A 26,801-nucleotide genomic window follows, 5' to 3' on the forward strand; every position below is an offset into this window, starting at 1 on the left:
CAATACCTTTGCCTCTTCTAAACAGCAGACATCCAACATCGTGCTCCCTCGATGACGATCTGGTACTGAGAAGTCTCAACAATTTCAATTTTGTCATTTAGAATCTGGGCTGGCTGGTTTGTTCACCAGATTTCCCAAATCCTATCAAAAATGTCTAGCGGAATCATGTTCTGCGAAATTTACGCTGGTGGACCAGTTACAATAATAAAAGAACGTCTGTAGTTAGGAAATTCACGTTTATTAGAGCATATTTACATTGCTGTTGTTCAACGTAAGAAAAGTTATAATAAATTAATATTCTTATCCATTTAATAACAGGATAGAAAAAAACATCTCAAAACAATATTTTAAAAAGTCTTTATATTATATATACTCTGTTTGAGGGATTTCTATGTATAAATCTATAAACTCACTCAAATTTCTCAATATGGCGGTATCTATCGTTAACATCAGCGACTTGAATTTCTCTTCTCCAACATTGGTACGAATGTGTCTCAACTGCAACGGAAAAGATTAACTGCTGAAACCACCCTCGCAAATATAACTATTACCTGAGACTGCAAATACTCCACAAGAACAATTCGATGCACCGGGTCGTTCATGCATAGTTGCCTGCATCGCTTGCTATGATGCGTTTTATAGTCAATGTCATCAATCAGTGCCGTGTGCGTATCTTCATCATAAAGCAACGCGCTGCAACATAAGAAAGCATCAAAAGACTGGGTTAAATATGGTGGAAATAGCATCGTACTCGGTTAAAACTCCATCTAAATCTTCCCGCATTATATCTTTGAGGCATTCGGCAATATCTTGGAGAATGCTTGCGAACCTCATTTGCACAATAGGGCTGTCCACGGTAATAATTGATGCTAACGCTAAGCCTATAAATTTAAAAAAGTTACACTAAGAGACAAATAAATGGATGAGATGGCATACTTAAAAGTTTCCGTTTCTCGGTTTGCGATACCAAAGGCATTTTCAGCAGCCAAATATCTAAGATCCTTTCCAAAGCATTAGGCACGTCAACATCTTGCAAAGCTTCGACAAAAACGGCTTGACTCGAAATTAAAACTCGCGCAATTACCGCCAAATACATTGTCATGACCATTGGATAATGTTTATCATCGCAAATTTCTCTGAAATATAAAATTATCACTTGCTACGGATAAAAGAATTGTCTCTGCTATACGAACTTGAAAATGCGGGGTAAAACCGGTCTGAGCAATTCTAATGAAATTGCAACATCTGCTCTTAGGCAGGTTTCGAACAATTTCAAAATCATTACGATCCCTTCGGGCCTTAAATCGCTCAGTAGGTATGCACAAGTCGAAACAATATTTCTTCCATAGCGGCGTAAATACACATCTGGACTTAAAACTACATAAGCTTCCATAATGTTGAGTACAATTCGGAGGTTTTCAGATGAAATTTCTTCAAATAAAACATGAATGAAAGGGTGCAAAAGGAGAAGGACAAAAGAATCTCACAACGCATCCGCAATTACTTACCTATTATTGGAAGTAAATTTTCACTTAAATTAAATAGTTCTGGGCAAAGTACGGTGCTGTTTTCCAAAACAGCAAGCCACAATTCCAGGCCTTCCTCAATCAGGTATATATGACAGCTCTCTTTCACATTTGTACTGATCGCAATCACGGGGTATAGGAACGGCGCTAAGTTTGAAGGAATTTCACACAACGCTTTAACTATTTGATGCTAATTTTGAGGGAAAAAGTAAAAATATGACGTTTTCGACAGATTTCGTGGAAGAATACAACCCACCAATGTTGATATTATAGCGCATCGCAGCATATTATGATCCGTGCTCTCTTTCCATAGCAAAGGCAGATATACGATCAAGTTGTCTGCTTGAGACGAGATGTTATCACTCATTTTGTCGATCACAAAAGACATTGTATTTAAAATATTCATCTAGGATTAACAGAGACAATTTTCAGTGAATGAGATTACAAAGGACCTGTTATTACCTTTGTTTCGCATTCCTTCGCTTCCTTCAATAAAATGAAAAGGGCCGAAAAAGATGGTTCGAGATACGGTAGGAAAGATTGAGGTTCAAATTCGAAGTCGTCCAAAGTAGCCATAAGAGTTCTGTTTAAATTTTATAAGGACTGAATATGCAACAGCTGCTCATTTGATTTTTATAGTATCACTTACTTGGACGCTTCTAAGCGTACAGCCATATTTTCATTTTGGCGCAGTAGATCCAAACACAGTTCGTAGACTTTTGGGCGTAAATCTCGTAGCAGCTTTACCCCTGACCACTTACCTGCAAGGCACAATGAAGGGATAAGTATTTTAATTAAAGAAACAACATGAGAAAATGTTACCTATCAGCCATATTCCTCTCCTACGAATGATCCGGAAGTTATCCGTTTTTATGCTAGCTTCTTGAATTAGTTGATTCGTAAACCAAGCATCGAAATCAACCTGCAAAAAATACGAATTCATATGATAAATATAAACCATATGGAAGCATTTGAACCCTCAATCTATAAACTAGCGAAAATGTAGAGTAAAACATGTTGAGAAGTGAAGCGTTTCGTTTAATAACCCTACACAATAATATTCCCGGTAAGTATTTCACATTACTATTTCGTATATATGATGTTCCCTCTCCTCCACCCTTCTAAAAAAAATCGTGCCACTAACTTCATGCTGACTAGGATGCTCGAAACATCATTTTAATAAATAATGAACCTTCCATGCAAGGGACGAAAATAAATAAAAGATCCCATATAAGATGTTAACCCAATATTCTCACATGTAACGTACAGACAATCACGATTTTTAGGAACGAGCATAATTAAAAGTTTGTCTACCACACGTTTTTTTACAGCCGATAGTCGTCATCGGCACTCGACAGTCGTCTTGGACACTAGTATTAGAAAATATTACGTAGACCAACGCCATACATTTATCAATCAGCAGCCTACCTTCATTACCAAATGACAACATTAGGAATCAATTACTTAAAGCCAAGAATCTGCATCCCCATATCCACAACCACCCGAAATTATTTTTTAACACAAAGCCAGTCCGAAGCCAGCTCAAGGCCAGCCAAAAAAACATGCAAATATAACAATGATAGATTCGCATACAATACTCCGCGGCGCCAGCAGCGAAGAACGGTGATAGGCTGCTTGTTATGTTAAGGTTCGGGTAAACAACTCATCCCCCAAAGAAAGTAGTTACGGAGCCAACTGAGAAAAAATAAGAAACGTCGAAGAATCGTGGAACCAAGTTAAAGACACGATCCACAAAGCAGCTGACGCAATCGTCGTGGTTACCAAGTCTGGTAGGCGGTTCCTCAACCGAGATACCTGACTTTGGAATGACGATGTCTAAATGAAGATCCGTGAATAGAAATGTCTCTACCATAAGCAACCGGAGCGGTCCATTACAAAAATAAATTGGACACTCGGAATGGTTAGAGAGATCTGTACCGACTTGTCAAAAGCCGACACCAACAAAGAGAGGACATCGAACAATTCCGTTGCGTTAATGATAAGACCAGTATTTTGTTTACCGACCGACGAGCCGCGACGGATAGATGTCTTCCCCATTACATATGGTACCTAAACCTAATGGCGAATGGCGCCCCTGTGGGGATTACAGAAGGCTAAATGCACATTCCAATTCCACTCATCCACGACTTTGCGCATCACCTCGCGAATTGCCGCATCTTTTCGACCTTGGACTTAGCCAAGGCTTACCAGCAAATCCCAGTAGCTCCTGAAGACATTCCAAAGACGGCAATATGCACACCCTTTGGACTCTTCGAGTTCACCCGAATGACTTTCGGATTGTGCAATGCGGCGCAAACCTTTCAAAGGTTCATTCACTCAGTCCTGCGAAACCTCGATTTCTGTTTCGTCTATTTGGATGATGTTTTGGTCGCTTCTTCCACTGAGTCTGAGCACTTAGCCCATCTCGAGTGCATTTTTCAACGTCTCCTTGAGGCCGGTTTAGCCCTAAACGTTGAGAAATGCAAATTCCTTCAAAAACAGGTGAGATCCCTCGGCCACTCCATTTCCCCTGAAGGAATACAGCCCGACCCAGACAAGATGCAAGAAATTACAAGCTTCCCGCGTCCGAAGACAGTGGGAGTTGAGGAGGTTCTTGGGCATGCTAAACTTCTACCGTCGTTTCCTGCCCAAGGCCGCTCATCACCAGTCCGTTTTGAACGCGTACTTGTCTGGCCCCAAAACAAAAGACACACGAGAGATTGTGTGGTCTGAAGAGGCTGTCTGCGCGTTCGATAAATCCCGACAGCAACTGGCTGATGCTACACCTTTGGCATTTCCTCTGCAAGATGCACCCCTAGCCGTTTTTGTTGATGCCTCTGACATCGCAGTAGGTGCTGCCCTTCACCAAAAGGTGGATCAAGTTTGGCAGCCGTTGAGCTTCTTCTCGAAACAGTTGAATCCCGCTCAACGGAACTACAGTACCTACGATCGCGAACTGCTCGCCACGTACTTGAGCATCAAATACTTCCGTTTCTCCCTAGAAGGCAGGCCGTTCACAGTGTTCACGGACCATAAGCCTCTCACGTATGCTTTGAAACAAAAACCCGACAAAGCGTCCCCTCGTCAGCTTCGACACCTGAGCTTCATAAGCCAGTTTACGTCAGACATCCAGCACGTGTCCGGCAAGGACAACATAGTTGCTGACGCTTTGTCTCGTGTCTCCGAGGTTAACATCCCCGCCTCACTCGATTTCTCGGCTATTGCCAAGGCGCAGGAGGATGACGCAGCACTTCAGAGCCTCAAATCCAACCCCAAATATAAATTTCGGGAGTTGCCCATCTTCGGCTCAAGCCTCTTGCTCTGCTGCGAAGATTCGGAAAAGGGACCTCGGCCATACATTCCGCCCATATTTCGCAAGGAAGTGTTCCACGCAGTTCACGACTTGGCGCATCCCGGCATCAGGACAACAAATCGGTTAGTCACCGGAAAATACTCCTGGCCCTCCATGAACAAGGATATCAATTCCTGGGCCAGAGAGTGCATCGCATGCCAGAAGTGTAAAGTCTCCAGGCATGTAAGGAAAGAATTGGGCTCATTCCCCCGCACTACCAAACGTTTCCACACGATACACCTCGACATAATAAGGCCTTTGCGAGACTCGCACGGTTACAAATATTGCCTCACAATCATCGACAGGTTCACGCGGTGGCCTGAAGCAATACCTCAGAAAGACATTACGGCGCAATCTTGTGCCGAAGCCCTCTACCGAGAGTGGATACCACGCTTTGGCGTCCCTGCAGTGGTCATCACTGACCAGGGAATGCAATTTGAATCCACCCTTTTCTCGGAGTTAGGCAAACTCCTGGGTTTTAAACGCCAGCGGACTACTGCATACCACCCGCAATCCAATGGGATGCTAGAACGTTGGCACCGGACGCTGAAAGCCGCCGCCGTCCTACTCGGCCTACGTACAACTCGCCGAGAGGAATTTGCTGCCAGCCCCGCGGAGCTGGTATACGGGGAGAACCCAAGACTCCCAAGCGATCCGGTTTTCGACAAGAGATCGGGTCTCACGGAGTCGGGGTTGGTGCGTCTGCTGAGGGACAATCTCCGACGCATCAAAGCGTCACCACCCACTCGACACTCGCCCACACCTGCCTGTTCGCCCAAGGAACTGGACACATGCACGCACGTTCTGGTCAGGACGGATGCCGTCCGGAAGCCGCTGCAGCCTCCATTTGAGGGCCCGTACCGCGTTCTCGAGCGTGGAGAACATTTCTTCCAGCTCGAGATCGGTGGACACAAAAAGGCGGTCTCTTTGTCCAGACTGAAACCCGTGTGCGCCCCGAAGCAGCGTCGTGTCCGCTTTGTGGATTAACGGGGAACGGAGTTCCGGGATCGGTCGCCGAAACCCCCTAGGTTTCGTCTGGGGGCGGAGTGATGTGGCGCGGCAGAATCCGCAGCATTCGAAATTTATTTCGAATGTTGCGGATGCGGACGGGTAGATGGCGCGGAACTCTCCACTCACTTTAGAACTCGCCACGGGAGTGGAGAATTAGCGGTGAGAAAGTGCCGTTGGTTGGGACGGAAAGGACCGCATGGAAATAAGCCGCTCTTCTGTCTCCAACCACGGCGGGAAACACTCGTGTAATTGTTTTATCTCGATTCGCTACAATTAGTGCATTGTTGAAGTGCATAAAACTATAACTAGATTTTGTTTAAAATATGTATAATTGTTTATAAAAATTATCCACGAATAAAAAACGCCTGCTCGAGGTGAAAATTCATTTTAGTTAGAGAAAATAACGTTTACTTTGCAAATGATGAGGAAGAATGGAATGGGTAAACTGCGATAGATTTCACAATTACTATTTAAACTAAATGGTCTTCAGCACCTAGTACCGGAAAACGCGTGCGCTGGGTTAAATTGTTCTAACACGATTCAAAAAGTAAAATGCGAAGTGTGACAGGCACATTAAAACCGCTTGATGACACTGTCGCTGTTCATCAAGAGAGTGCCCTCTCACCACTCCTGTTTGAATAGGGTTAGACGTCCAGCGCCCTATATACGGCTTTATGCAGATGATGTTTTCCTAGCATCTTATAACAAAGGTGTTCTCGAACAACTTGTTCAAAAATGGAATGATCGCTTCATACAACACCGTTTTAGATTGAATCTGAATAAAACCGAAATTTTGGCGACCGATCAGTGACCTGACCAGATCTGAGCGATTTAAATATCTTTTCTTTCTTTTTTCCACATATTCTCTCAACCTCTCCCCCTCATGGGATATGGGTAAAAGGAGGGGAGGCGGAGGGCGGTCATGGCCACCACGAGTTTTCAAGAAGGTTGACAAAAGACGACCTCCCCTTTCTTCCTTCCATAAACTTTCCTAACCTCAAAAAATGGCTTGAAGGTAAAATTGTTGGGAACGAGGAAATCAACATCGCAGTAAATGCATATGTTGAGGAACTTAATGATCCACGCTATAAAAATACTGCGCCGTTATGTAAAGTCTTCGTGGAGGTTACGTTGAGAAATGAAATTGAAAAAAAGGACATGAAAAAAAAAATGTCTTTCTTTATCAGCCTTGACATTTTTCACTCTGCCTCTCCGCCTTATATAGGAGCAGGTTTTGTGACCCTGTGTCCGGATAGCTGAGTGGTTAGAGCACAAGGCTATCGTACGGAAGGTCGCGGTTCAAATCTCACTGGAGGCAGTGGAATTTGTATCGTGATTTGACGTCGGATACCAGTCGACTCAGCTGTGAATGAGTACCTGAATCAAATCAGGGTAATAATCTCGGGCGAGCGCAGTGCTGACCACATTGCCTCCTAGTGTACCGTTACGGTCTTGAATGAAGTGCTCTAACACACTTCAAGGCCCTGATCCCATATGGATTGTTGCGCCAACGATTATTATTATTATTATTAAAGGAATGTTCCCGTCTCTGTGGGAGGCAAAGACCATTCAGCTCCCTCCTTTTTAAGGTTTCGTGTAAAACAAAACCTTATTAAGATCGGTTTACTGTCTGTCTGTCCTTCATACGCATTTTTCTCGGAAGACTGTAGCATTGATTGACACCAAATTTGGTGGAAAGGTGGGAACTGTGAACACTCACGCATACAGTGAGTTACATTCTTTTACATCGAATTTAAGGGGGGTGTATTTTTTTTCATCAAATTTAGTCATGCTGGAAAGTTGGAGAGTTCGAGGAGGCGAAAATAGTGATTTATCTCACGGGGCCCTCCTCAAGAACTGCACAACCTAAAAATCAAGAGGCTGCTACTATATGGTGGCTAGGCTCCGAAATACCTTCCATACCGATATCCCTTCAAATAAAGTTAATAGTATATTACTATAATTTTCAATAATTGGCTGCAGAACCCCCTTAAGTTCATCCTAGCACCACGGAATTCTGCAGTAATGTAGGCTATAATATAGAGTTAAACCCTACCAAGTTTGGTGGAAATCGCTCCATTACTAAGAAAATTGTCACTTCTTTGGAAATTCAAGTTTTTGAAAGTCATATTTTCATATAATATACGCGTATTTTACGTGTTACGTACTAATGAGACAAATGCCCACCCAAATCTCTATATAAAAGTCTAGCTTCCGGGGATTTTGATTTACGGAGAGCCCATGCCTGAGGCACCAACTGTCCAATTATGCACCGCCATGCACACCGCTCCCAACCTCGGCCAACAGATAACACAGTCATTTCGTCCGTATAAACTTGGGCGTGTATTGGCACATTTTCCAGTTCGCTTAGTAGACAGTCGATCAACGTACTCAACAGAATTGACAAGTGCACACTTCCTTGGCGGCAGCCTTTCATTGCTTCTCTTGTCAGGTATCGATCAACGCGTACAGCTACAGCAAACTCTGCATTGGCATAGCATAGACCCACTTAATCGAAGTATCATTGACACAATGCTGCCTGCTGGCATCACAAAATTTTTGAAAAGGCACACAATTAAAGGCCTCAATGTCCATGAATACCCCCATCGCGTTGTTGCTTGTCAGAGTTATGTTCCCTATCTTTGAAAACAAAGAATGAAGAGCAGAGTCATAGGACTTTCCAAGTTCTATGGATCTGCATAGTCATCTTTCCCAGGCTTAAATATGAAGAGTTCCTTAACCTTCTTCTATGTAGGCAGTCACTAAAGTCAATAAAGTGCCCCACACATGCACCGCTAGATAGATGCCATCAATGCTAGGTGTTTTTAATGATCAAAGGACAGTATAGCAGTTCTCTCTTTTCCAATTGTAACCACTGCTCTTGCAGTGTTCCAATTCCCCTTACCAAATTTTTGTGTTGAAAGGTTTGAAGAAACCGCCAACTCTCTTCCTAGCACTTCTGTGGCTTACTCTTCCAGATAGTGTATTTACAAGATAGTCTGCGCAAGCTAAGCTCTCGAGCTCGAAGTCCTTAAAAGGGACACATCCCTTTTAAAGATTCTACACAGTCTCGAAGTCTGTGGGGGTTCACTCGGCGATCGTCTTGGGATAATGGGTTCTATTATGTGGCATAACTAGACCTATCCACTACCATTTCACCTTTCTCATCGATACGTCTACGGTTGGCTTGTGTGCCAACGAAGTTCTTCGTTCGGAATTGCTTTAGGCCAGCATATTTCGATGACGCGACGCAGACAAGTGTTGATGAATGCTTGCAGCTTTCGAGTAATAATGGTGGACATTTTTTAAGTCCCACTCCTAGCAACACAGAAACAACGTTAGCACGGAAAAACTTCAACTGGATATTGAAGCATCTGCATTGGATACATGAACTAGACCTTCACCGAATGTTATAGGATTCAAAATCGTGGCGAAGTTCTCCTTCTGCCTCTTCAGTTGCTTACCATCATGAGAGAGAAACCATCCGTTAACGTTGGTGGAGTTTCTTTTGTCAAGGCGCATCCTAAGTTGTACTTCTCATATTTTTTCACTGTAACAGAACTCCACCCGAATGCGCTTATGCCCGCTCGCAGCTAAACACAGAGCGTCCTGCTCTTTCAGTTCATTTCTCTGCTTCCATTCTGGCTGGAAATCTAGCATTCAGTATTCTATCTGAAACCGAATACCAAGTAATGACGGCGCGTTTTGTGGATCCCGTAAGCTTTAATCCGATATAGGGAATTACGCTTACTTGCGTCAGGCTTTCTAGACTGCAATAATACGGTGCCACTATAGGGAGAAATGATTTTCAGAGTCCCATCAACTAACCTCAGAGTACTACGACATGAACGCTTATTCATTTCTTGAAATGTGTCATCTTCGTTAATGCATACGAGCTTGCACCACCAAGTTCTATTGTCGCCACTTTTTTGAGAAGCTTATTCGCTTTAGAGGTTCAAAAGGTTTTCATATAACGACTTACCATCTAGCAAGCAACGGCAATTTTGAAGGTAATCAGGTATCCAAAACTGCTAGCAAACTACTGAAGTCGTCTCCCCTCAGACACTACCTTGACGTGGTGGGGGAGCCAGCAGAAGTTTACTACTACATTAAAGATATCCAAACACGAATATGGAAACTAGGAATTTAGACTCTCCAAGTGGTAAGAAGTTGCAGACTTCGAATCCAGAGAAATCTGTAGAAGACATGCTTCCCGACTCAAGCTTGCATTTAGTGCCTACGGCTGAATTGATGCCAGTTCGGGTGATTGAATCTATGCAAACCGGACACCGCAAACCAGTGAAGTTGTTAAGTGGAAAACAGACGAACGCTCTGCGGGGAACCGAAGCAACCACAAGAACAACGAGTGTTGGTGTTAAGATAAGCCTCGCAACTTCGTTTTGAAAAAACTCTTACATGTCTTGAGAAAATCCTGATAGCAAGAAAGAATACCCCAGATTTCACGGCGGCGATGGTCATTTCCAAAGTCAAGTAAAGAAATAAACGTTGTTTATAAAAATCTCAAGTAGCCGGGATGATTGCCGACAAGAATAACAAGAGAATCAAAACACCCGACCAAACTCAACCCCCGCACCAAGCATCACCTCATACAGTGAAAATGACATATCTTCAATGTTTACCATGGTTTCCTGACCCAAATTGCATGCACCACTGCTTCATCAAAAAGCCACTTGAGCATTCAATTTGTAGAGCCCTTTAACATCTTGCACATATCCTTTATCACTCACCTCATCAAATAAATTAAACGCAGATATCCCCGCAGCATTATAAATCGCGTCCTTCAGTAAAATATCACGAAGATCAGACTCTGGCGTCAAAGTAATCTCCTGCACTTTTCGTATATATTTCGATACCTCCGCAGTCATGTCCGAACGAAATTTGGTGAATAAAGTTGTGAAAAACGTCTCGGCACATGGCTGTAGGGGAAATTATATTTTTCGTCCCGAATTGATCCAAAACTGTTCAAAGGTTTACTCACTCTCAATGCATACTTCCAGCTCTCTCCCCCTTCATCCGAAATGTACGCCTCTGGATCGTCCGCCCACAAATCCAGTTCGGACTCAGTCAAAACGAAATATTGTGTGATCAGCTTTTCGCAGATAAAATTCAATCTTTCCTTTGTGAAAAATTCATTCTTCGCGTTTACCGCAATAGGAACTGACTCATTTAGGTACATGTCTTGCGCGTCTGCGTTGTATGCGGTGCTCGACAGGATGTTCTTCATAAGATTTATGCATTGTATGCAAAAGTTTAGGAAAGTATTTTTGTTGTTCTGCGTGAAAATCATATTCGTTCCCGTGTAAAATATGTAGTGAAAGGAGAACTCTAGAGCTGAAGCGACGAACAAAACAAATGATAGCGGATGATGCTCTAGAAATTCGTTGAGTATTTTTGTTTGCTTCAGAATGAACTTCTCCAGCAACGAAAGCAAATTGTCACTCTGATTGCTCATTCGTAGTTCGTAACGACACTGCAGGCACTCCTTCACGCGGCGAAATATCGACTCCAGAAACATCATGCAATTCTCGGAGTTGTGGGGCTTGTAAAAACCATAGATCGTTAACTTCTTTAGAATTCTCAGTGACAAAGTGGCTTTTTCCAAGAACATCAGAGTATCTTCTGGTGGGGCACGTTCTTGCAGGCTTTGAAAGAACGAGGTTGTGAATGCATCCCAGAAGTTCAGTACAGGGAAGTAGATACTTTTTGTGATCTCCTACAAATATATAAAGATTATAATCATGAATTTAAGCCTCCACCAACTAACTGACTTCGAAGACTTTTTTATCAGCCATCATCCTCTTGGAAGAAAGCGATTTGATCACTTGTTGCAAAACCAGAAGGGATCGATGTTGCTGCAATGCCGGTCCTGTTCGAACAGCTTCCATCAACGCTGGCAATAATTCAGGCCATTCTCGAGGACAATCAAACCTTTTTGAAACGAAATCTTGTCACTAAAGCAATGAGCAATGTTTGCCCTCATTTTACCTGGCAATTTTCCCAACCAAGACGGCTATCTGGACAGCCACCTGTGAAACGGGTTCGTTGAAATTAGACATCAACTGCGACCTGATTTGGACCTTTTCCTCCCGCGCTATTTCACTGAAAAGCTGATATTAATTTCTAAGGATCGAGGAGCCGAAAGTAACATACTTTTTCGCATTGACTCGCCAATATTTATTGACTCCATTCTTGAAATAGACTGCGGCCATCCATCTGACGTTAACATCCAACGAGATATTGAGGAAAATGTTGAGGAGAGTTCGATGAAAGCCTGGCTCAGTTTCCCACTGTGTCAGCTTCTCCTCCGCCTGCTTGATGAAGTCAGTGTTTTGACTGCAGGCGGCCTGAAGCGCCTGGAATACCATGTGCTCCGGTGAGGTCTCCATTGCCGAATGAAGCTCGTTCTCTTGGCACTTTCACCATAACATGGATGCCCTATCCGCAGCACAAACTCTGGGTATCACTAGAGCGTCTCGACCCCCTTTTTACCGAAATTTGCACTGAATAAAAGGCGCAGATTCAATGGTGCCACCCGGCCTCCCTTCAAATGGAACTGATTCGGCAAAGTTGATCAACTGACAATTGGACTTTCATGTTGACAGTTGACAAATAGAGTCCTATTGGATTTGCGGTTTTTGTCCGAGATATGTAAACGTTGGCGCTGATGTTGTTAAAGGTTTTTATTCTTAAGGTTCTTATTGCGCGCTTACTTCCGGTGCTAATTTATACGTAGGCCCGGTCATACGTCTAAGGATTTAGGATTTAAGTAATTAGAATATTTCCAAACAAACTAATAGAAGATACTTATAAATGCAAAAGTAGAAAACGTATCTATATATTGATCGTAAACAATGCTGAACTTCGAACACCGAACCCGGTGTTTTTAAAACGCCAGGATTCCCACAGACAAATGGGTGGTGATCAGGAAGGAAGAACCTGTCCGACGGAGACAGACCCCCTACACAAGTAGATCATGCTCATGGAAGCGCAAATAAATCTGCAGTACTCGAAGTGAGCTTCAGCTTATCTGCTGGTCTTCCTCCTAAAGAAAGACATCGACGTTGCATTAATGCAGAAATCTGGGATTGGAGAAGGCGGAATCGTCAAAGGGCTCCAAGGGAAATATTACAATTTATTCCACAGCACAGAGGACACTGTTCGGGACAAACCTTGAACCTATGGTATTGCGTGTTGCACCCGGCGTATTTGCATTGACCGAATTCATTCGAAAAAACAAACTGATTCTACTTTTATTTTAGTCAATGAATTTAATTTGATTTATTTTCCCGAATACATATTTCGGCAGCCACTTACTGAATGCTGAAGAAGACAGCAAGTGGCTGGTAGAATCAGTTTGTTTGTTTGCTTAGACATGTATCCTCACTAAAGAGAGCCTACACACCTTTCTATGCTCGAACCTGACTTGCAACAGTCAAACTGGAGCAGGGGAAAACAGAAAACAGTATATCTCCTCAGTTTATGTTACATGGCCCACGACCGATTAGCTTCACCAGAAGAATGATAACACCGCAGTAAAGAAAAGCAACCAGTTGATAGGCTGCGATGCCCATGGTAAACATATGATTTGGTAAGAGGTAAGTCTCTCTCCGGTGCTTGAAATGGTAACATTCCACGACGGACGGACTAGTGTTCAAGATCGGGGCTCCGAAAAAGGCATTCGAAATTGCCTATAAAGTCTCGTATCCTGCAAAATACAACAAAAAGATATTGCCATCGTGAAATAAAAATCTGTCCAACCTTAGAAAGCTGTTCAGGGAAGCCTTCAATATTTGCTACAGGCACAAATACTGACAGCCATACAAGAATTGTCCGAAGAGGTGCAAGTTGACCATCAAGACTGCCAGGAAGCGGTCGTGGTTGGACTATTATCACAAGCTTCAGCGAGTTTTCGAGACTCAGTAAGCTGACCAAGTAACATAGGAGTCGACTCTATGAAAGTCAGGAGGTTCCTGGCAGTGAAAAGCACAGGTTGAATTTTCAAGGAGAATGAGGTCCCCTTTCTTCAAATCCCATAAAAATTCTTAAAAAGTTATGGCCCCTCAAAGTTGGTTTTTTTTTATATTATCATGCTAAAATTTAAATTTGCAACCCTAGCCTATAAGGGCAAGAGGTAGGAGGAGTATATGCAAATGAAAGACAAAGTCACCTCCTTTTTAATCCCATTAAAGAACTGCGGTAGTAACGCCCGTGTAAAAAGCCATGGCCGCTTCAAATGAGGCTACTTCCATACCAAAACAGAAAGGTTTAATTTTGAACAATATCTCCTATCCGAAGAGGAAAGAAGGATATGAAGGGAACAGTGTGAGGTCCTCTCTGTCCCCTTAAAAAGTTATGGCGTTGTATTTGCGTGTTATGGGGAGAGGACAAAAAGGGCACGTGAGGGAAAGAAAAATGTCCAATCTGTTAGCCTAATAATAACAATCGTTGGCGAAACAATCCATATTGGATTAGGGCCTTGAAGTGTGTGGCAGCACTTCATTCAATACCGTAACGGTACATCACAGTACACTGTAGAAGGCAATATGGTCAGCATTGCGTTAGCTCGACCTTATTACCCTGATTTGGTACTCATTCACAGCTGAGTCGACTGGTATTCGACATCCAATCACGATAACAAATCCCTCTGCCCCAATGAAGCCCATCGCTCTAACCACTTGAGCTCCCCGGACAAGCTTAATAGGATTAAAAAAAGGCATGTATAGGTGCAGCCGGGGCTCTACAGTCCTGCCCGGCAGATGGCCTGAATGTACTCCTATAGATTTTCCCCCGCATCTTTACAATAAATACTTCGGTATTCCGACGGGGTCCGGATGTTGGACAGCGAAGCCCTAAAACCTAGATGAAGTACCTTAGGAACTTTGGATATTCCCAACAGATTAACGCCACCCAAGCTGGGCCACAAGAAGAATTTTTACTATGAACGTTCCAACCAGTGTCGAGTAGAAAACCGACAACATGTTGCATGGTTATGAAACATATTATGAAAGGCCAAACTGTATACTAAACTAGCGGCGACATGTATGTCAGAAAATTACTTTACTTTTAGAACGAAAATGGAACGACAGATGACCAAACCTAGAGTTTAGTTACGCTACGTTTGTGACGTTCTGGCCATTGTAAATGAGGAGGATAAGCAAGATATACTTGACCAAATCAACAAGTGGCATCCTAATATAAAATTCACGATAAAAGAGAAATCAAACGGCGGAATTCCCTCTCTTGGCATCAAAATATTAAATTCGACATATATAGGAAGCCATCGTTAGGACGTCTAACCATTCACACCAGCATAAAGGGGCTTCCTGCCGATCCATGGTGCACAGACTTTTGTCTATACCTCTTACAAAAGAAAGGTTTGTAAAAGAAAAGTCATACATTGTAGAAACAGCCACTAAAAATGGATTTCGGCCAACTCTAATCCCATAGCTTAATTAGGAAGATGCAAGATGCGAAGGAACGAAATCACCTAACAACTTTGTTCGAACAAGAAAGGATGAAGCTGGACACATAACGAGCCAGCATAACATACTGAACGAAAATGTTCCTAGCCTTGCGATAAATTTTGGCCAAAGACAGCATCGAAGAAGGAAGAGGAAAAAAGCGGCATCTACAAGATGTCATGCGAAGATTGCCCATCTACATACATAGAGCAAACCAAATGGCTAGGCAGCACTCGTGTCAAGCTTTTCGATGACGGAGGTAGGACGTTCCCAGGAACTGACAATAATGGCGCCTGGGACACACTAGCGTATTCTAGAAGACCGTACGGCTTAGGCACACTGGGCGTATCCAGAAAAAAGGTCCCCACAAATTATCTTTGATCCGTCAGTGAAAAGTGCCCATCTTTGGAATCTTAACGATCATCCCCTTCCTCCATTCTCTGGGAAAGGTCTGGGAAGCAGTAAATCTGTGGAAACTGCAGCGATAAATTACTCTGCGAGGAGACCGTCAAGCGCAGTCGCGCTACTTCATTTGAGTGCATTGGTAGCCGAGATAATTTCTCTTCTATTTTAAGGAACAGTCTGCATACACATTTTACGGTGAATTGTCAAAGGTATTATAGAACTTCATCAGATGTCATATGGTTAAGAATCGTTGTAAAATGTTCCTTTCATCATGGCGCACACTACACTGGACTTCCCGGGATTTCGCATGGTATCGAAGCTCCAGTGCATCACGCCCGCCATTGTGAGCAGCAATTAATAGAAGCTTCAATTCCTCCCTTTAATCGATTCGCTTCCATGATTCCGCACTCATCTCCAGATTTTCATCAATTTTAATTTCGTCGATTTTACCTACGCTTTCTCTAAAATTAAAAATAAAAATAGACTAGTTAATTTTTTTTGCTAAAACGGTGGGAGCAGGCACCAGTTGTATGCTTCCTCTGCACCCCCTTCGGGAGTGGCCAACGGTCTTCCTGGCGGCCCCTCAATATTCTCAAGCGGGTTATCCAAGGTATCCACCATCCGATCAGCAAAATAGCACCCATATCGTCACCATCACAATCAAAATATCACTCTTAGGAAGCCTCTCCTAAACTGCATTTAATCGCTTTTATAAAGCATCCTTCTCCATTATATCTGAAATCTCCATTGGTGCATAGCACTGTCCAATTGTAATGCTCCTCAACCTCAACTGAAATCTTGCAGTAACAATCCTATCAGAAAGCGGCTCGCAGGCCAGGAGAGCTCCCCTTACGGAGGCGTCAGTAATAATCGGCCCGCGTCTGCTGCCACTAGGCTTTACAGAGTACAAGATCTCAGTGCCGCAAGAAAGAGAGAAGTAGTCTCTAGAGTCTCACCACCCCGCTCGCTCATTCTCGCTCGAGTTGATGAAAGCGACCATTCTCGTCAACCCTTGATACCGTTGTCAAGAACTGTATGCACATTCAGAAAACAATTTGATAGCCAAAGATCTTAGCCGTGATGTCAGTCAGTTATTGAGGTTTTGTTAGCAGTAATTTTTCGAAATTTACAGGCTGCTAGCCCACAAATTCCTATCGCTTTTAGTCGCCTCTTACTACAAGCAGGAAATACTTTGAGTTGCAGGAAATACGTCGAGTTGGTCGATGATGGCGTTGAGGCAGTTGCATTTTCAGACTTCAGACAAAACAGCGAAAACCAATTTAGCGCGATTTGTGCTGCGTATCTGCAGTTCGATGTCGCTTAACTTCTTCTCGAAACCCAGACCGTTAGTTCGAAGACCATAACACGATGAGGAAGCAAGCCGATGTGAGCCTTGGGGTTTAAGGAAAGATAACATTATCCATTGAACGCATCTATATCCTCCAGTCAATGCCGCATGAAGGCATCACCGATAATGTAGATGCAGCATGTAACATTTTGCGTGTTGCCTTGATAAAGCTATTAGTTTCTCCGGGATGCACCCTTTGCGTAGAGCATTCCAAATACGCTTTATCGAAATCGATAAAGGGCAAGTTGAACGGTGATCCGATGTCCAAATGTCGATGCAGAGAGGAAACTTCAAATAATTGATCGATAAATTATTTGAAGTGTTTCTTCTGTTATCGCACCCAAGACGGGTGCCCTTCTTAGCAATTTTATCATGGGCTTCCTCCATTCATTGGGAAAGATCTTAGATTTCCAGGATTTACGAATGAGTAGAAGTAGCAACTGTCAGAGGCTGCACGGAAAAGTTACACAGGGAGACAGTTGAGGTCAGCTCCAGAGAAAAGTACTCTCTAAAGTTCTACCATCTCAGTTTTTCAGTTCGCTTATGCCCAGAATTTGACGCACCCCTCTTTTGAGCTAAATTAGCAAATTTTCAAAAGAATGACTGACGGTTTCGTATACCGCAGAGGCAAGTTATAAGAAACTGCCGCACCTAGAGCATTGTTGTTTCCGCATTTTAAGTAGTTCCAATTCCAGTAGCCCTATATGTTAATCCTTATATCCTCTGATGAATAATGAACTGATAACTCTCCTGCATGGTATGCCTCCATATTATAGTGAACCTTACATTAATGCCCTGTAGTGAAACCATCGGCCCCTTCTTTTATAAATCATAGCGATAGAATGTTAAACCTTCAGGATCAAGGGCTGAGAAAAAATATGAAATTTCTCCTCTCCAAATCCAAGGAAAATGGGCCCTAGAATCTTCCACACATCGAAGATCATGATGTATGGCAAGGTTTTCTTCTACGAGACAATCTTCAAAATATTTCAACACTCCAGTTCTGCTATCGTCCTTGTTCTTCATGCCCCATATCGGCGAACGGGAATTTTTCAATTTTTGGAATCATTCAAGCAATCAGTATAATATAGTGCCCACATTCTTTCTTCTTCATTTCGCTTTTACACTTTAAGAGGACAAGATTTTCGCATTTTTTTTTCTTTGCTCTAAAAATTCATTTACAACCTAAAAAATATATTTGCAATGCGTTAAGCTCAAAAGAAAGTCTAAAAAGTTCCTGGAAAGTCAATGAAATGATGAGCGTCCGAAGTACCAAAGTATATGGCCTATTCTCCCATTATTTAACCGTTTTTTACGTCCCATTGAATCCACTAACAATAAATTTCATAAAAGCCTTTCAATGTTTGTTTACAACCCCAACAATATTCAAAAGACCTGTTAATGCTGAAACAGGTAGAACAATTTATGATGATGTTTATGGTTCAAAAAGTCCCACGTTATTGTAGAATACTAAAAAAAATCTGGAGTACAAAATTTTGCAGCCACAAAACATTTAAAATGATATAAGTCCTACTCTTCCCCTTAATTATTTTCTGTAGGCTATAATCCTTTGAAAAAGGATAATATTCACTATCGGGATGTATATCTCTGTAGTTTCGAAACAGTATTGGAAATTATATTTGGATTCCTTCATACCAGGGTGCTATCAAAACTGATATTTCAAAAAAGCTCCACCGTTACAACATATCCGCACCTTACATTCTACGCAGTCTCCCGACTTTGACAGAATCCTTTCCAGGACCAGAAAAACAAATTATAGTTGGGATACACTGGGTGTGTGGTAGCAAGTTCTTAGTGCACAAGAAATAGAGTTCATGGTGCAAAATGCGTGCAGTTTTGTTTATATCGTTTTTTGCAATGGTTTGTGCTTCGAACGCACTAAGTAAGGATCATTACATTTCGAGGGATTCTTGAAGAAATGTCTCACTTATTCTGTTACAGTTGTGAAAAACTTCGAGGCGAATCCTTTTGCCAAGCGACTCTACGATGATTTGCTCAGCAACTACAATCGCCTTATTAGACCTGTTAAAAACAATAGCGAAACCTTAACAGTTTGCTTGGGGTTGAAACTGTCTCAATTGATTGAGGTCAACCTGAAAAATCAAGTGATGACAACAAATTTGTGGGTTAAGCAAGTAAGTATGTCACTAGAGACATTGTGGGTGTGTCAAATGTTTATTCTTTAAGTTCTGGGTAGTAGGAGGCAGCCAATTCATTCATGCTTTCATTCAATTAAAAGGGGGTTTGTTTTCATTGCAATTATGAGTCCAATATACATATGCTTACTGGTCTACAATTATAAATGTTCAGAAATAAAAGAAAGTTGACTAGAGTTAAAGCGTTAAATATTCTATTCTCTCCACAGAAATGGTTTGACTACAAACTGCAATGGGACCCTGAAGAATACGGTGGGGTTGAAATGCTCTACGTACCTTCTGAACATATTTGGCTTCCTGATATTGTCCTTTATAACAACTGGGACGGAAATTATGAAGTAATAACAATTAATACCTGTATCTGACACTCAGTATATATATTCGAACTCAAATATTTCAGGTGACCCTTATGACGAAAGCGACCCTAAAATATACCGGTGAAGTTTTCTGGGAGCCCCCAGCTATCTACAAATCTTCATGTGAAATTAACGTTGAATACTTCCCTTTCGATGAGCAAACCTGCTTCATGAAATTCGGTTCATGGACATACAATGGAGCTCAAGTTGATCTGAAACACTTGGATCAGGTACTTATGTTATGACTACAGCTCCAACATCTTCTATATTAATTAATTTATAATTCAGGTACCAGGAAGTAACGTAGTGAAAATCGGGGTTGATTTGAGTGAATTTTATTTGTCTGTTGAATGGGATATCCTAGACGTCCCTGCTAGCAAAAATGAAGAGTATTACCCGTGCTGCACTGAACCATTTTCAGGTAATAATATCCATTTTCGTATCTAATCTAACTAAAAAACTGTTATTTATCTTAATTATTTGCAGATATTACATTCAAAATGACAATGAGACGTAAGACATTGTTCTACACCGTCAACTTGATTATTCCATGTGTTGCTTTAACATTTTTAACTGTTCTTGTCTTCTATTTGCCAAGTGATTCGGGAGAAAAGGTATGTAAATTTGTACTCCACAAGGATCATCTTATGAATCGACTTTATAATATACACCAACAGGTTACCCTCTGCATTTCGATCCTTGTGTCGCTCACTGTGTTCTTCCTGCTGCTTGCCGAAATTATTCCGCCAACTTCGCTAGCAGTCCCGCTTTTAGGAAAATATTTGCTATTTACTATGATATTAGTGTCGTTGTCTGTTTGGACGACTGTATGTGTGTTGAACATACATTTCAGGTAATTTGTATATAAATCTTATAAGGATTTGGATATAGCAATTTCACTTGTAGGTCACCTTCCACACATAACATGTCTCCGCTTGTACGCACCCTCTTCCTTCAATTCATGCCGAAGGTAATGATGATGCGAAGGACGCAGTATACTCTTCCAGATTACGATGACACAGCTCCAAGTAATTGCTATTCAAATGACCTGGATGCAAGGTAATTTTGTCATATTTACCCAATACCCAGCTAACCTAATCTATATTAATAACTATATAGTAGCTCCTCCACCCTACAACCAGAAATCTCTTCGAAGTTGCCAAAGAATCGTTTGCATAGTGTTACAGCCTGGCTCTAGCCTGAGGATCTCCCGCTCCTCTCTGCAACTTCGAAAATAAAAAACGAATTGTGGGGTATACCGAGTATACTGGCATGTTTCACTATAGGCCGGTCTCTCGTGCAAACCGTCGTAATTCTGTTCGCCTTTGTACGCCCCTGAGATGATCGGATTTTGTTGTAGAAAGACTAGTTGCTTCTTGAATTAGCGCAGGTAATGAACTTTATAATTATTTCCAAGTTATCACAATCTCGGATGATGCCGGATTTTACCTAATACTAGCACTGTGCCCAGTACTTACGCTCGGACGATCCTACCTACTTAAAAACTAAAGGGGCGCCGGTGGTAGTGGTCGGCGGTAGGTCAATGAGAGAATCCGTCGAGAACTCCCCGCAACATCGAGCACTTATGCAGAAAGGTGTACTTCTGCATGATTTGAACCAGACTGTGCAAAAGTCCCAGGGCATCAAGGAAAGCCGTGAGGGATTTAGCTGCAATACCTGTAGCTGACAATATTATGGGAGCTACAACCACCCGCTCGAGACGCCAAATTTCCTTGATTTCCCCAACCAGTGGCTCATAGTTCACCTTCTTCTCCACGTATTTCCGTTCGATATTGCTTTTATGGGAGATAGCAACATCAATTATATATGCGGAGCGACCCGTCTTGTCAACTAAAAGTACGTCAGGCTTGTTATGTAGAGTATGGCGATCAGTTAGAACTTGCCGGTCCCAACACATGCTGTAACCAGAACTATCAAGTACTGCTTGCGACTCATATTAGTAAACCGGACATGTTCCCGTGATCAGTCCGTGCTTGTGTGCAAGGTTTTGATGGATAGCCTTACATACAGCATTATGCCTTGTGATGTATTGCACGGGTGCCATAACAGTGCAGCTAGAAATGAAATCTGTTCGACAAATGGCTGCCAAAGGCAATTCACGTGTTTACCGTGCATTGCCTTCGACCTTCATCCATCGATCCGCTCTTGGTCCGACTTCACCCCACTCAGAGGATTGAAAGATCGATCCTTCAAATTAAGTGGAATCAGCCCACAGTCTGCCTTATAGACAGCTACATGCAAGGGACTCGCCTGCTCTTTGCTGTAAAAATAAGCGCGCAGCGAGTCGATTTGGCGATGATGTTGTGCCGCCACGCTAACCACCTACTTGCCTCCGATGTCACGAGGCAGGATCACCCGCTCCACAGCAAAGTTTGCATGACGCATTCAGAATTTGGACATGGTAGTCCGTATCCGCCGCTGGACGTTTTCCAGATCGATCTTCGTCCACGGCAATATTCCGAATTCATACGCCAGTGAATAGATAGCGAATATGTTCAGCGTGTTTATTTTATTCTTTTCCGAGAGATGCGATTTCAATACCAGCTGTTTATGTCGGTCACTTGAGCATAGGTTCCTTGCAGAACCAACTAATGACCTGACAGACACTGTAAATTTCTTATACCAGAAATTCTGCACCCGATTCAGACCTGGGCCCCTCAAGTTCTTCGAGCTGTTTATGGCTCGTCGAACTTCCTCTTCGGTAACATCCACAAAATTCATGCCAGGCGTACTGGCATGCCGGGTACCTTCGGTGATGATCCATTCAGTAGCCTCAGCATGCTGAACGAGTCACCCCCAAAGCCCACCCCGCTTCCGTCACCGAAAACTGCCCTGTCTGGACGCTCTGTTGGGATTCGCTGAGATATCTGAAAAAAACTCCGCTGGTTCCTCGCGTATGTTGCATTCTGAACACGTCTGGAGTGACTTTCGCCATACCGTCGTAGCCGACTGCATACGATAGAAAGTTTCTGCTTTAGTATGTCCAGAATTTCCACTACGGGTGTCTCACTGGGGATAACATCGTTCCTCTTGACCCTCTGCACTTTATTCTTCACCCGTTTGCTGACATTGCCAGTGCTGATTTGAATCAGCCTAGCAATGTCCTGCTTTAATGTGTCCCACCGACGTTCCAAACAAATCTCTTCAGTCACTCAAACCAATAACGCTAAGGCGAATCTTCTGACCGTATAATCTGAGAGCCGCAACTACACCACAATATACTAGTGACTGTAGTTGCAGCAGCGACATATTAGCTAAGATAGAATTCTCAAAGTTGCTTGAGATGCAGAGAGCCTAGCAATACCTGGCCTATGCAAAGGATCCATTTCCGAGAATTCTATACACGCTCTTTGGAATTCGTCCCGAACTACAGCGGAAACTTCAGCTGGACGGTGGAAAAGAGTACTTCGGCGAGTACTGAAACTGTTGTCTGCAGTGCGGCGTACAGCCTATGAGACTGAAGCTATCTATCCCTCCTTCTTTCACAACCGAACTTGGGACCGGTTACGACGGAGTTATTATTATTATTATGTTGAGATTCTTTAGTGTTTGGCAAACTTTGTAGTGTTGCATTTGTTAATATTTAGACGGCTCGTCTATTAGAGAGGCTTGCCATCTTATAGGCTTTGCCTTGGAGATTGCTGAAACAAATGTTTCCGTTTTTGGCAAACGAGTTGACTAAAAAGTCATCTTCAAATTAGGATATCCCCCCCTTTGGATGTTAGTTAAATGCTGTTTCCTTTTGGAAACCGGCACAAAACAAATTATTCTTTTATTCGATGAGTTTAAAAAATCCAGAAATTGCATATTTTCGAGCTTTTTAAGGCAATGGACCCCATTTTCTAGATCGATTTATTTTATTTGGTTTCTAATTTTGTCTTTTGGATGATGCAAAAAGTGAATATCAGGATTGTTTACTACAAGATTATTCCAAATCTATTCGAAGTTGTTGTTGATTAGGATCAGGTCAAGAATCAACAAATTTATAGGTTTACCATTAGGAAGATTATTCTGAACCGACGACCTTCCTTTGGCGGAATTTATGGTGTACGCCCTTGACAGCGTATATTGAAATCACTAGGTAGAACAGTAGGGTAGGTAGGTAGGTATCAGTGGCCGCTCCGAGGAGCCCAATTAGCGCTTTGGTGCGCCGTTTTGATGCCACAAACTCCTAAGACCGTGACTGTTGTTATGGGAGCAGGGAAGCAGAGTCCATCGGGCTCGGATCTTCAGAACCAGCCCGTAGCATTCACGAAGGAAAGCAGCTCTCCGACCCTGCAGCTAGAAATCTCTCTGAGGTCCCCAAAGAATGGTTTACCCAGTGTCCGCAGCCTGACTCTAGCCAGAGTTGGGCAATCGCAGAGAAAGTGCATGACGGTTTCCCTTCCTTCTCCGCAGCTTCGGCAATGCGAGTTGTAGGGTATGCCGAGCCTAGCGGCATGGTCCCCTATCGGCCAGTGCCCCGTGCAGACCGCCGTAATCTTGAATGCATTTGCGCGCATCTGGCACAGGAGCTCTCGTGATCGGGCTATGTTATAAGCGGGCCAAATTCTCCTTGACTTGGCGCAGCTTGTAAGCCTTCGCCATCTCAGGCCCGCCCAGCTAGAACGGTATTTGTCCTCTTTTTGTTCCACAATAGATAGGCTTAAGTGAATGGTTTTTTAGAATTTGCACTTAATTTGACTTCAGCTCTATTTAAAACAAACTTTTTATGTTTTTAATAAAGGATGTTTTTTTATATATTACAGAGAAAATTCCAATTCTTTCTCGAAGGAATATAAGGCTGGCCAGGATGGTGCTCTAGAAAGCTCTAATACAAATCCTTCGTCAGGTAAGTACTCTAAATCATTGATATCCGATTCTTATATTGTTTTAAATAGATAAAATATTCTTCAATCCCCCAATGGGGGCAAGTTAGCACTAGTTAAAATTAATAACCCAATTTGCTAATTCGTTTGCAATACAGGTACAATTAAAAGTGAATACGGCTTGAGTAATGTCAGCATAGAGTAGGTAGTAGATAACCCGCGTTATCCATTGAAATTCTCCCACCTGTCCCATGATTTTCTAAACAGCCATTTACCCTGAAAACCTTATACAGAGAAGGTCGGAATTTTGGTATGGGCGGGGACTTCGGGTCCGTCGTATAAAAGGTATAATTTTCCTTGATATATGATTCACCAATTGCCTACATTCATATTGGGCCCAAATTTCTTTTGAGAGCTCGATGTTTAAAGGCGTCTAATTCATCAATCTTTTTCCTTGTGATAACTCCAATTTGACCTAATCAAAGTTTCAGAGATTGTAAACATTATTTTCTTATTTATTTTATTTATTATTTTTTAAGACAGTGTGAAATCAGATTACAGTCGGTGTTCAAAGAATAGAAGGGACTCCCGTTAAAAATGCCTCCAGATAGAGTTTCCATGAGTACCTAAAATTAAACTCTACTCACTTTGTGGGACGTATGAAGCCACTTATAAAATTACCCTACTTTTGCAGTGCGCTTCCATCCTTCCATTCTACCTTCCTCAGTTGACCGTGGATGTACCTGATGACCTTATTCACCGCATTCCTTCATTTTCTGAATGCATCATTCAATGTTGGGCGTAGCCCTTCTCCGGCTCCCATTATTTTAAACAACAAAGCAAAACATACTTTGACTCCTGCCAAACATCCAAGTATACAGTATGTATTTCACAAAAATACTATTGTCACGTCCCATACCATGATAGTCGCCATGGCCAAGGATGAACTATGTAAGCATGCCATCCATGGCCTTTAGTTACGCTAGCTAGAATTGAACTAGCCTTGCAAATTTAAATTAGGGATTTGAAGTCGAAATCGAACGACCAACTGTTGAAGGTCACATCAAGTGGAGAAAGATTGTTTTCAAAAAGTATAATAATAATATTTTAATTAAAATATGAGTAAAAAATATCTTAAATGGCGGTGGCCTCTTCAGGTGCCAAGCTTATACTCATTAGGTGCTACCCTCCACCACACAGTCAGGTGTCGAATGACTCCAGAATACTTCACAATTTTCTATTTAAAATTTATATATTTCCTTTCCTTTCAGATTACATATTTCTAAACCAGTTGTCTCCAGAAGTTGTTCAAGCATTGCGCAGCGTTCGCTTCATTGCACAACATATCAAAGACGCCGATAAGGACAATGAGGTAGGGTTATTCTCTGAACCACATACTAGAAATGGCCACAAGCGGAATGCCCACAGCAATTCCTTGCCAAAGCATACTTCCTAAATACTACTCCCTTAAACTAAATTCTTCTAACTAAAATATCTTTTTTGTTTTGCAGATTGTCGAGGATTGGAAATTCGTTTCCATGGTATTGGATCGTTTCTTCTTATGGGTGTTTACGTTGTCCTGCATCGGTGGTACTATTGGAATAATCTTTCAATCGCCCTCCCTATATGACACTCGACCAGCTATTGATCAACTTCTTAGTGAAGTTCCATTGCGAAAGAATAACTTCATGCTTCCGCCAGATACGGCCCGCATAACTTTAGACTAATTTTCTACGACGTTTTTACTTACATAAACATGGAATAATCGCATTCTTCCAATTCTCCTGGAAATAACTAGTTGAAAACCCGAAATATGTAGTTGTCCGATATGTTAACATAGACGTATTATTATTGCAGTACTTACCATTACTGCTATAAAGATAATAACAGTAGAAAAGTATTAATCGTAAGTAATATTGTTTTAATGAGTAAACTAATAAAAGGAATGAAATGTAGTTGAAGTAGTTTGCTGAAATAAAATGTTTGGTGGAGATATAAAGATAGAGGACAACAAAGTTCTGGGTCTGGCCGGCATATCTAGAAAGAACATGTAACTGGCCCTCAAGGCTAAATCAAACACGGTCGCTAGGTTGTTCGAAGGATATATGTCAGAGAAAACTTCTCTTCATTTCAAGAGCGCCAAAAGTTGGTATGGTACTTGAAGACGATCAACCTGTAAACGAATCATTGTCTTACAGGCTCATACACTATGAGAAAAATGTTGGAACAGGTATTCTATAATATCCCTTAGTCATGTGGGTCTAAATCAACATCGGCTAGTCATCTAGGACCAATAAACCTACAACCCGTGATCC

General features: G+C 42.2%; 2 protein-coding genes across 2 annotated transcripts; one reads left to right on the forward strand and one right to left on the reverse strand.

The window, feature by feature from the left end:
- Window positions 1-218: 218 nt before the first annotated feature.
- Window positions 219-12,481, reverse strand: LOC119646479 (importin-11). Its single transcript, XM_038046932.1, has 15 exons — window positions 12,061-12,481; window positions 11,896-12,009; window positions 11,679-11,838; window positions 10,889-11,623; window positions 10,638-10,826; window positions 2,349-2,448; window positions 2,176-2,287; window positions 1,989-2,109; window positions 1,783-1,932; window positions 1,509-1,716; window positions 1,194-1,431; window positions 937-1,136; window positions 752-881; window positions 552-693; window positions 219-498 (listed from the first exon to the last, which is right to left on the reverse strand). The coding sequence occupies exons 1-15, from the start codon at window positions 12,294-12,296 to the stop codon at window positions 364-366; spliced, it is 2,970 nt and encodes a 989-aa protein (XP_037902860.1). The 5' UTR covers window positions 12,297-12,481; the 3' UTR covers window positions 219-363.
- Window positions 12,482-18,886: 6,405 nt separating this feature from the next.
- On the forward strand, window positions 18,887-26,423 carry LOC119661629 (acetylcholine receptor subunit beta-like 2). The gene is made up of 11 exons (XM_038071048.1): window positions 18,887-19,027; window positions 19,087-19,280; window positions 19,511-19,639; window positions 19,702-19,887; window positions 19,946-20,078; window positions 20,144-20,271; window positions 20,335-20,510; window positions 20,564-20,716; window positions 24,427-24,509; window positions 25,758-25,858; window positions 25,998-26,423. Exons 1-11 carry the CDS (start codon window positions 18,970-18,972, stop codon window positions 26,211-26,213), a joined length of 1,557 nt encoding a protein of 518 aa, XP_037926976.1. The 5' UTR covers window positions 18,887-18,969; the 3' UTR covers window positions 26,214-26,423.
- Window positions 26,424-26,801: the final 378 nt, after the last annotated feature.

This window comes from Hermetia illucens, chromosome 1 (assembly GCF_905115235.1).
Source record: "Hermetia illucens chromosome 1, iHerIll2.2.curated.20191125, whole genome shotgun sequence".
Classification (NCBI taxonomy): domain Eukaryota; kingdom Metazoa; phylum Arthropoda; class Insecta; order Diptera; family Stratiomyidae; genus Hermetia; species Hermetia illucens.

Excerpts from the sequence above, each read along its gene's own strand:
- LOC119661629 (XM_038071048.1), top strand. The coding sequence starts at position 18,970 with ATGCGTGCAGTTTTGTTTATATCGTTTTTTGCAATGGTTTGTGCTTCG. Across the intron at positions 19,281-19,510 it reads CAAATTTGTGGGTTAAGCAA|AAATGGTTTGACTACAAACT; the intron begins GTAAGTATGTCA and ends TTCTCTCCACAG. Across the intron at positions 19,640-19,701 it reads ACTGGGACGGAAATTATGAA|GTGACCCTTATGACGAAAGC; the intron begins GTAATAACAATT and ends CAAATATTTCAG.
- LOC119646479 (XM_038046932.1), bottom strand. The coding sequence starts at position 12,296 with ATGGAGACCTCACCGGAGCACATGGTATTCCAGGCGCTTCAGGCCGCC. Across the intron at positions 1,432-1,508 it reads AAATTTACTTCCAATAATAG|AAATTTCATCTGAAAACCTC; the intron begins GTAAGTAATTGC and ends TTTTATTTGAAG. Across the intron at positions 882-936 it reads CGAGAAACGGAAACTTTTAA|GCTTAGCGTTAGCATCAATT; the intron begins GTATGCCATCTC and ends TTAAATTTATAG.